The sequence below is a fragment of the Crocuta crocuta genome, unplaced genomic scaffold (assembly GCF_008692635.1).
Source record: "Crocuta crocuta isolate KB4526 unplaced genomic scaffold, BGI_CrCroc_1.0 scaffold282, whole genome shotgun sequence".
In the NCBI taxonomy this organism is placed as follows: domain Eukaryota; kingdom Metazoa; phylum Chordata; class Mammalia; order Carnivora; family Hyaenidae; genus Crocuta; species Crocuta crocuta.
The window spans coordinates 6,970,365-6,981,987 of NW_027529174.1; the positions used below are offsets into that span (position 1 = coordinate 6,970,365).

General features: G+C 38.2%; 1 protein-coding gene across 3 annotated transcripts in view; it reads left to right on the top strand.

Moving 5' to 3' along the window:
- CORIN (corin, serine peptidase) overlaps positions 1-11,623 on the top strand; it is a 244,707-nt gene that overhangs the window by 64,270 nt on the left and 168,814 nt on the right. For all 3 annotated transcript variants that reach the window (XM_077757822.1, XM_077757821.1, XM_077757823.1), the window contains exon 4: positions 8,117-8,324. In XM_077757822.1, coding sequence (XP_077613948.1) covers positions 8,117-8,324 — 208 coding nt within the window. The remainder of the gene's footprint in view (positions 1-8,116; positions 8,325-11,623) is intronic.

An 11,623-nucleotide genomic window follows, 5' to 3' on the forward strand; every position in this document is an offset into this window, starting at 1 on the left:
GTTTTATTAACCCAGAGCCCTTTACTCCACTTTTTCCATCTCCATCCTAACATGAAAAGGCAGAGAGGAGAGGAGTTTCAAGAATTTACATTTTTTTCCAAGGCCACGTTTTGCAGAGTCCTGTTTTCTGTCATCTGACAAGTGAATTGACATTATCTACTATTGTTGGTAACAAGTAGGAGAAAAGTACTCCCCCATTTCCTGCTAATATCTTCTTGATAAAGAAGAAACACTTTTCTTAATGTTTTACAAATGTCTTCAGTTACAGTTTGGCCAAATTCATCTAATATATCCATCGTAGAGATATGGTACACAGTATAGCCATTAATATTTTCTTGAGAAATTCCCTGTGAATCAAGAACTCAAAATGACTGACTCATGATGGGTGGGCTTTACTATGTGCATTACAATATAGAAGCAGGTATAAACTGCAAATATTTCAGCACGAGGTTTGGAACATTGGAACACCAGAATTAGACTATGTTTTCTCTCCTGGCTAGACGTGAGAGAAAAGTGGCCACTAAACAATAGCAGGGCACGGGCTCCTCACCAGTCCAGTGTAAGCAGCCTTCCTGGAGACATGTGTGACTCTCTCAAGCTGGAGTTGAAATGTACTCTGCACATACATCCAGTTTCCCAAGAAGAGACGCTACTTTTATGCAATGTTTGAATGGGTAGACAAAGCCAGAGATGCTGTGTGTTTGATATCTCTGCCTCTGACACCTTAAAATCTTAGAAAAAGACAGAAGTCCTCTGACTAAATTGGAGGCCCCTACAACTCTTAAACTGATCGCCTTTAGTTCTTACCCGATGTCATAGAGAAATCCTGGGACTGCTGCTCATATATCCCTGTGTGGAGAGTTATAGATGTTTCTGGAGGGAGGACTCCTTTTCTCATCGTTGGCTGGCTCCATAAGCATGCTGACCTGTATGACTGCACAGAGCTCTGAGCACAAGGCTCTACCCATTGTTTAATGCTCTGCTGTCACTTTGTTGAAATTATTAATGATAACATAAATAAATATTATAAATAATATAATGTAAATAATATAAAATAATTTTGGAACAAGGGGCCCTATATTTGCAATTTACCCTGGGTGTCCTAAATTATTAGGTAGACCATTCTGTTCCTGGGTTTTACTGTGATTGGACCAACTTCAGTCTCTTCTGTGCCCTTGAATTAAGGACAGTGCCAAGCAATGTCATGAGCTAACTGTCACTGGCCAGTCAGGACCCCTGCCTGGAGCCAGGGATAGGGAGAGACCTCCCAAAGTTCATGGCTATGATTCCAATTAGAGATGAGGGAGTTGATACTGAGGATACAACCAACAAGAACTACTCCTCCTCCTTGTTGTTCAATGGTTGCTTATACTTTACTTTTACTTTCTCATCTTACCTTGCTTTTATAATAAGATAAAAGGTATATTTGTTAAAAAGAATGAGTATATCACATGCATCCCCAAAACTAAAATTTTAAATATTCCCTTTTGAGGTTCTCTTTACCATCTTACTCCATTTATAATTTTATTCTCTGTAAAATCTCCCTTTGAAAATTCAGAGTGTAAAAAGGTAAATATCAGCTCAGCTTGAGACTGACTTGTTACTGATTTTAAAGTTAGAGAATTCTGAGTGAGAGATGGTTATCTGAATACATTAAGAACCACAGTACTTAGCTGGTATAGTGCAGACCTTGGTATGCAGATCTGCCCTCTCATTTATGCTTCCAATATTTCAATGTTGACTGTGAAATGGGATTCCCAATAAAGCTACACATGTTGGAAAGTCTGCTGAGATCTCATGGTCTTTGTGAACAGTGAAGTTTAAAACTAACCTCAAGTGAGGCACTGGTTTTCCAATAAACCTTACCCTCAACGAACGTGAGGGGTCACTAAGTAGTTTTTTATACTCTCATCATTATAGAACTTATTTTTGCCATTAGTGGCATTAAAAACCAAGTAATTTTCATTTGTGTTACAGCACATTTTGGCTAAATAAATAAAATGTGGTCTAATTTCAAATTCTTATTTTAAAATTTAGCACCAAAACTAATGTCTATATTTAATAGAGACTTCATACATATTTTCTCAATGAATAACTAATGTTTATTTAAATGTAACACCCAACATTGGTTTCTTCTGCAAGAAAGCAAACTAATTAATGAAACTTTGAATTTTGATTATATGTATAATGGAATATAATAATAGAATTTGGAAGAAAACAGCAGATGAAAGCTTAATGTTTCAGGCTCATTTTTTCTACCTATACACCATGGATACAACTGTTTCTCCTTTCTAGTCTACAGAGTTTTTGTAAGTCACAAATGAGCTAATCATAATAGTAAAAAGTTTTCTAGCTTACCATATGTGCTAATGACAGGCATTATGTACGCATCACTTAATCCTTATAATAACCCAAATACAGTAATCTGGAGATGGAGAAACACACAAAGAAAAGTTCAGTAACTTGTGAAAGGCCACATAAATAAAGAATAATAAAAGCAGGATTTGAATCTGACCATGAAACCATCATGCTATGTAAGGGAAAGTTGTTTTACCAACTTGAAAGTATATAAAAATTATTATTATTATTATCCAACCATTCGTAATTCTAGGATAGAAAATTATATGGGACAAGATGTAGTTCCTTAAAACTTGATTATGACTGACAGATGAAGATGTGACAGCTGAAATGTTACATCTTACTTCGTTCTGTGGGATCTGAATAATTAATTTATAATAAAATACTGACACCTGACTGTGGTAGAGTGTCGCCGCAGGAGATATTTGTTGGATGAATGAATGATAAGAGGTTGTGTGGCCTTCAGCTACCATTTAAACATCATAGAATCATGTAGTATGAATATACATGTATGAATGATAAGAGAGAATGACCTAGTTACAGGTATATATGAAATATGAAAGCTTAAAGCTTGGCAAAGACTTTACCAAGAGACTTGAAATTGTTTTAAAAAAATGTTAAGTCTGGAATACATATAATTATATAGAAAATGTTAAATCCCCTCCCTCATGCTTCTCCTGGCAAGAATCACTAGCTTTTACTGAACTCTGATAATTTATACAGTGTTGTACTAACCAGGCACTTACATTTTTTGCATGTGCATAAATTGATAAGACATTGAGTTACCTATGCCCTTGACTATGTCTGTGAAGACTTTTTACAAATGCCACTATTGACTCATCTGTTTTACTTTGTCTCATTGATTTTCTCTTATGAGAAATAAAATAGTTACCATATTTGGATTCAAAGATGTTTACAGAGTTAGTTAAGAGGCCAAGATATTCACAGAGAGGACCTGTCCTTAACTCTCTGTTCCTTCTTATCTTACTATAGCCCGTTTACGGATCTTCCTAAGTACACGAAGTCCTTTCAGATTGGTTTGTGCCAGAAATTATTCTGACAAGATGTAACTTTCTTCATAAGTTATCTAGAATAAAGAATGGCCTTCATTATTCTATTCTGCTGATGTAGTCCTGACCTGTGTCGACTTTGTGATACAGCCAGGAATAGATGCTAAGTGTTCCCAAATCCAAATGGACTCTCAGTAAGAACAGGTGAACTATTTTTAATAGCAGATTCACTGTTTCCTTTGAGAAAGTTTTAATTTTTGCCAAAATTAGAGAAGCAGCTCTATTGCTAAATACAAGGAGATTCATAAAAATATTCTACGATGAATGAAGTAAATTTACCATGTTTAAAATGGAATCGTATCTTTGGCAGAATCGTACGGAGGAAAAAAATAGGTTATGGGATCAGAAAATCCTGGTTTCAGTTCTACAAGTTAACATCTGTGTACTTTTGAATACTTTCTTACCCCCACTGAATCTAGCTCATCATCTATAAAATAGGCATAAAAAAGCTTTATCATAGGATTGTAAGAAGGTTAAATAAAGTTCTGTATATAATGTATCTGGCATCATATATCCAGCCTAGAAGTTACTCAAGGATCTTTTATCTATGTTCTTATCTTTAAATTGTTTTATTTGATATAAAACAATAAGTGGAAAGGAAATTTTCAGTATATTTTATATTAGAAACTTGAATAGATACTAATAATATATTAACCCTTTTACTGTAAACTTATCTCACCCTATCCTCCCTGAATTGTATATTTTTCTTGCTGAAGGTACCGATGCTGTTGAAATGATAGTTGAACATCATGATGAGTTCGGCTATGTTTTCTCTGCTATGGTGAGGTCTCATGCTACCAGGAATTGAGCATGCTTAAGGGTAACGAAATGGAGGGCAGCCCTTCTGTTCAACTCCTGCACTAGAATCCAGAGGAGAGTTCAAGATAAGAATTAATCTAGTGAAAGAAACAGGATGGGATGACTCCCTAGGCCATGCTGAGTTCTAGGGAACAGATAAAAACAATAGTTGCAGTATTAGCCATCAACATTGGTGCCTTTGGGTCTCAGATATACTGCCTTGTTCACATCTACTTTTTGTAGTTAATCTTTTAAAGGGAACAATTTGTTCCATTTAATCTCTTCATTCATGCAGTGAATAACTATTGTCTACTATTTGGTATCCCAGTGGTTTCTGTCATTGTGGAAGAAGGCTGGGAGTAAATAGATAGATAGATAGACAGACAAGATTGTATGAAGTAGTCCTAATACTATAATGAAAATAAAACAGGATGATGTTATTGAGGGATGTAGGAGCACTTTGGATGGTATGCTTATGGGAACTTTGCTGTCCTCTGAGAAGGAAACATCTGTGAGTAAGTGTGTGTGTGTGTATGCTATGTGTGTGTGTGTGTGTGCATGTGTGCAGCTCACATTGCCAGTAACACAAGATAACACACCAAATATGAGTCACCTTACTGTTTTCTACTTTTCAAGTGATTTCTTAAAATTCATTTCTCAATATTCTCAATATTGACTCTCAATATTCTTTGGCTAGCTGGAGATGAATTAGCCTTTTGATCATCTCTTCACCTCAAATATAGTTTATCATCAGGTGTATAAACCCCAAAGCTGTGAGCCCTACAGAAAATAATGTAATATAAAACGAATGATAACATGGTCAGTATACATGAGTGTATTACCTATGAATATAAATTCAGAACTATGACATGCCATTACATGCTTTTTAGTCTTTTCCTTTCATGGACCATTAGGGATTGAATTCTTTAAGATGTGTTTTTAACATAATAACCCCTTTTGTGTTAGCCTAGGGTGGTTCCAAATGGAACTTTTTCAGAAGACATAAGTTTAAGATCTGGAACTTCCACAGAATGTCTCTGCATAGCTGGGCAGAGGTCTCAGGCTTTCTGAAATTGAGTTTCTTCATGTATAATATAGACGTGATGCCACTTTACCAGGTTGTGAAAATGAGATAATTGTGAATGAGAGCCTCTGAGTACCTGGTCTGGTGCTTGGCACTGGCTGGTTTTCAATAAATGTCTTCCTGAGACTGAATTTTCCACAGATTATTTCATATTTTTGATGGAGTAAAAACTCTTACTGTCAGCTCTTTTAAGTGAGCATTTCTGCCTGTAGCACAATGCATACAGTGGTCATTTTGAAGCTTATTATCTGTATGATCACACTGCCTGTGCTAATCTCCCACACGGAAGTGTATTTTAACCTCCCTCACCAAATGACGTGACTGTCATAATCATGCAACGTGCCCAGAACCCCGACCTTAGCACTCACGTGAGGTTGAATTCATGTGTTTATATGTCTTTTTGTGTTCTGTCTGGGGGCGCCTGGGTGGCTCAGTTGGTTAAGCGTCCAACTTTGGCTCAGGTCATGATCTCACTGTTCATGAATCCAAGCCCTGCATCAGGCTCTGTGCTGACAGCTCAGAGCCTGAAGCCAGCTTCGGATTCTGGTCTCCCTCTCTCTCTGCCCCTCCCCTGCTCATGCTCTGTCTCTCTCTGTCTCAAAAATAAATAAAACATTTTAAAAAATTGTGTTCTGTCTGAATATTTTAACTTGGACTCTCTTCTTCTCTAGCTCCTTTCTTGGCCATTTTGTATTTTGAGTTTGAGGAGGTCCAAAAAAGTGTTGTGCCCTTAAATTTTTGGCAGCGTCTATCTTAGGTTCTAGCATGCAGAGAAGTTCCACATGTCATTGATTGGCTTTGAAAAGGGAAATCATGTTTTGATCCTTCCCCACTGAGCTTGGCACATTTGGGTTAGATAATAAAAACAATGGTGAAGTGTGTCTTTTCATGAAGAATGAGACTCTTGAGCTAATGGCTACAATCTGGTCATTTGGGGGAAAGACTTCTTTCATGGTTTGGGCAGTTTTCAGAGAGATTTGAAAGAGACGTGACATTAGGAAGTGTACTTAGGAAACTAGGAAAGGCAGTGAGATGATAAGAAGTGAAGTCTGAGGCGACCTCTGTGAAGAAGGAAGCAGAAAGAGGAAGGTCTGGGACCCTTCTGTAGTAGGCTGCATTTATTCTGTATTACAGATCAAAGCATTGGTTCAGCCATTTTGTCAGAGATGCAGCCTTATCTTTTAACATTATTTTTATTAAAATGAAATCGGCCTTAGGTTTGGAGAGGTTTTCCCCTTTATTCCTTTGACTGGGAATTATATAGTTATCAGAAAAGATGTTTCCTTTCTTCTCGAGCTCCTTTCCCTTCTTGCCTTTATCCCCCCTCAACATAATTAGAATTAATACTTCCATCGTGTTTCCCAAACCTGAAGACTGTGGGTTAAATAATAGCTTGCTTAAATAATAAACAGAATTTTAATTAACCCTTCTTAAATTAAAAATAATCAATTTTTGTATAAACCAATAAGAGAATACCATAATTCAAGGAGCAAAATAGAGCAGTCTCCTAAAATCCCACCATCTGGACTCATGTTAATACTTTTATTTATATGACACCAACCATGCAAATTTAGGGAATGAAGGAGTCAGGCTATGGAGATGGTGGTGCTCGGGAGAAGAGTCGATTATGGAAGAAAATGAAATCAGAGGCTCTGAGCTGACCCTGAACTGTTAGCATAGACAGGATTGGAAACCTTTGTATAATCATGAATTTTTAAAAACAAGATCATGGTATACAAATTGCTTTGTAACTTGCTATTTTTATTTAATATAAGCGCCATTTTATGTGATTAGATAATCTTCTAAAGCATCTTTCATATAGGTAAGTATTCTGTTGTTTGTTTCATAGTATTTTAAACCAATTCCCAATGGCGAATGTTTAGGTGGGATTGATATCTTGTAAAATTTATAGGGGGCACCTGGGTGTCTCAGTCAGTTAAGCATCTGCCCTTGGCTCAGGTCAAGATCTCGCAGTTCGTGGGTTGGAACCCCACATCCAGCTCTTTGCTGACAGCACAGAGCCTGCTTGGGATCCTCACTTTCCTCTCTCTCTCTCTGCCTCTGTCCCTCTTGTTCTCTCTCTCTCTCAAAATAAATAAACTTAAAAATGTTTAAAAAAATAAAAATTATAAACTATGCAGAGGTGAAGATCCATGTAGATAAATCCATGTTCACAACCATGATTATTCCCTTAGAATAAAAGTTTTAGAAATATTACAGTGTCAAAGGATATGCATTTAAAACTCTTTTTGTTTAAATGTTTTATTTATTTCTGAGAAAGAGAGAGAGAGAGAGAGGGATAGCGTGAGCAGGGGAGGATCAGAGAGAGGGGGAGATACAGAATCCGAAACAGGCTCCAGGCTCTGAGCTAGCTGTCAGCACAGAGCCTGATGCGGGGCTCGAACCCACCAACTGTGAGATCATGACCTGAGCTGAAGTCGGATGCTTAACTGACTGAGCCACCCAGGCCCCCAAAAACTCTTTTTTTTCTTGATACATATTGTCCTGCCTAGCTTTGGTCCAAAACAGTGTTTGCAAATTTATATGCCCATCATCTAGGTGTGAAAGTGTATTTTTCTACACATTTTCCCAGGACACAGATGCTATTCCTTTGTGAATATTAGTGGCTCGATTTCATTATCTTATGCATGCATGCACGTGTGCGCGCACACACTTATTTGTATATATGTCTGATTGTATCTCTATACTCGTTCTTGCTTGCAGAATGTATTTTATCTTATGAGCATGTCAGTCTGTGATATCAGATGAGTGTCTGCTCCTAAAAAGGACTATCTTGACTTCCCAGGTGCCTGTATGGACATCACCCACAGCCAGTGTCAGATGCTGCCCTACCACATGACGCTAACACCTCTCTTCTCCTTTGTCAAAAACATGGAAATGGAGAAGTTCCTCAAGTTCTTCATGTACCTCCATCGCCTGAGTTGCTATCAACATATCATGCTTTTTGGCTGTAGCCTCGCCTTCCCTGAGTGCATCGGTGATGGTGATGACAGGTATTTTGGAACCAAAACCATTCGGTGATAAGAGTCAGTTGTACCAGAAGCATCTGAGAGGGAATGAGATCATCCTGAGCTACCACCGTATATTTTTGTTACAGGAGGAAATATCTCATGCCAGTCATAGCCCGTTGCAATTCTTTTAAACCAGACTTTTTTTTTTTTTTTTTTTTGGGAAAACCTAGACTAGTTTTTTTCTGGGAAGAAATTATTCAGGATGTGAGGTTGAAGCAATCAGCTGGGATACTGAGTAGCTGTTTCAGTGAGGGGCTGGCAGAAGACAGCACACTCAAAAGGGTGACTGGAAAGAGTTTATTGAAGAGAGGATTTATGGAGGTGTGGACAGGTTAAGAGAACAAATAAATGATGAAGGGCACCAGGGTCTCATGATAGGGGGATGCAGTTCCACCACCCAAGACTTGGAAGGGGAGAAGGGCAGACAGCCACCTGGCGAGAATTATAGCTTTAGGTAAGAGGTCTTTCAACCAGTCGAGTGCCGTGACCCTAGACACGCAAGGGTGTGTCATTGATGTGAGCACAATGGATGAGATCCCAAATCTCGCCTACATATCATCGGATCCCAAGTCCCAAATCTCATCATCTAAATCAGGTAGAGGTGAGATGCTGGGTGGTTCTTATGGTCAACACTGGAACCCACAGCAGGGTGAGGAGGGTGAAAGGGAGATGCAGAAGGACAAACAGAGACTGTCTAACATTCTATTAAATAAGACTAGAAAGAATTTACTTATTTTGGGTGTGCGGAAGCATTTGTGAGTGAGTGTGCTTGTGTATGTGTCTTGTAAGCTCATTTCATTTTTTTGTTTGAGATATAAAATTGACATAAACATTATGTTGGTTTCAAGCATACCACATAATGGCTCAGTATTTGTATATATTGCCAGATGATCACCTCAATGAATCTGGTTGACATTCATCACCACACAGTTGTAAATTTTCTTTTTCTTAGAATGAGAAGTTTCTTTTTTATTTTTTTAAGGTTTATTCATTTATTAGAGACAGACTGACAAAGTGTGAATGGGGGAGGGGCAGAGAGACGGGGAGACATAGACATAGAATCTGAAGCAGGCTCCAGGCTCTGTTGTCAGCAGAGCCTGATGCAGGGCTCGAACTCACAGACCACAAGATCATGACCTGAGCTGAAGTCAGACACTTAACCAACTGAGCCACCCAAGTGTCCCTAGAATGAGTTTTAAAACCAACTCTCTTAGCAAATTTTAACTGTATAATAGAGTGTTATTTTTTATTTTTATTTTTTAATGTTTTTTTAAAAAAAATTATTTCTGAGAGAGAGAGACAGCATTAGCAGGGGAGGATCAGAGAGAGAGGGAGATACAGAATCTGAAACAGGCTCCAGGCTCTGAGCTAGCTGTCAGCACAGAGCCTGACGCGGGGCTCAAACTCACGAACTATGAGATCATGACCTGAGCTGAAGTCGGATGCTTAACTGACTGAGCCACCCAGGCACCCCTATAATAAAGTATTATTAACTATAGTGACTATACTGTATATTACATCTCCATAAATTATTTAGTTTATAACTGGAAATTTCTACATTTGACCACCTTCACCTTACTGAAATAGCATAAATTTCAATATTACGTTATTATACAGAAATAACAATTTTCAATAAGAGTAAACCAATTAAAAGTGTGTTATGGAATATTTTAAATTTACTAAGTATACATTAAAATTTTTTTTCAAAGCATGTGTTACATACATAATCACATAAAACATCAGTTATTTTCTGAATGAAAATGTTAAGCTAGCTTTAGGATAGTAATGTTAGAATGCAATGCATTTTAAGTGTAAATAGATTTCATGTTATTTGTAGTATTTTTTAAATGTTTGTTTATTTTTGAGAGGTGCGGGAGACATAGGATCCGAAGCAGGCTCCAAGCTCTGAGCTGTCAGCACAGAGCCCAATGCAGGGATCAAACTCACAGACTGCAAGATCATGACCTGAGCCAAAGTCAGATGCTTAAACAACTGAGCCACCCAGGCACCCCTATCTGTACTATTTAATTAGTGTGTGAAATGTGTTTAGAACAGGACAAAGGCATATATTGTTTTGACTGGAAAATGCCTGCATTGCCACAGAATAAAATCTGGGTAGAATACAGCACTAGGTTATTATAGAAGTAAGTAAAGAGCTATGATCAGATACTGAGTTCAGGAAAATTTCACAAGAAAGAATCCGACGCACAGCAGGCTTTCATGGTGATAAGGGCAAAACAGTGGCACTGTAATGTGATGTTGTATTAGTTTTCTAGAGCTGCCATAATGAACTATTACAAGCAGAGTGGCTTAAATAGACATTATTCTCTCAAGTTCTAGAAACTAGAAGTCTAAAATCCAACATGACCATGTTCCCTCTGGAGGTTCTGGAGGGGTGGAGGGGACACTTTCTCCTTTTGTCAGCTTCTGGAAATGTCAGGCTTTCCTTGACCTGTGGCCACCTCGCTCCACTCTCTGCCTCCATCTTCACATAGCCTTCTCTCTGTGTGTCTGTCTTTTCTCTTGTGAGGATACCTGTCATTGGTTTAGGTAGCCCAAGATGATCTCATCATCTGAAGGTTCTAATTACACCCACAAAGACTGTTTTTCCATATAAGGTCACGTTCACAGGTTCCAGAAGTTAGGACGTGGACACATCATTTGGGGGCCGTCCATTCAATACACTGCAGCTGCTGAGGACGCAGTGCATGGAGTCTCATGTCTTAGCCTCATCTTGTGCGTAGATAGAACAATGAAAGAGAGTGCATTCAGGTTCCTGGAGACTCTGAATTCCCTTTTGTAACTCATCCTTACTGTAACTCAACCTCCACTCTCAGTCAAATCAGCTGTAATTTTTTTAATGTTTATTTATTTTGGGGGGGGGGGGGGGAGAGAGACCGTGAGTGAGAGGGAGACACAGAATCTGAAGCAGGCCCCAGGCTCTGAGCTGTCAGCACAGAGCCTGATGTGGGGCTCGAACCCACAAACCACAAGATCATGACCTGAGCCGAAGTCAGACGCTTAACCGACTAAGCCACCCAGGTGCCCCTCAACTGTAAAATTTTAGTTAAGCCAACTCATAGCCTTCAGGACACTTTTAGGTAAAACTTGTTTTTCTTCTGACCTGGTTCATCCTGAGAAATGCTCTAATATAAGTGTTTTCCATTTTCTGTTGTAACAGATAATAATTTATAGTCACTTTTCAGATATACTTCGGGGACTTATCCTATTTTTTATTATTACAATTATTATTATATTTAATTTTATAATTACATTTTCAG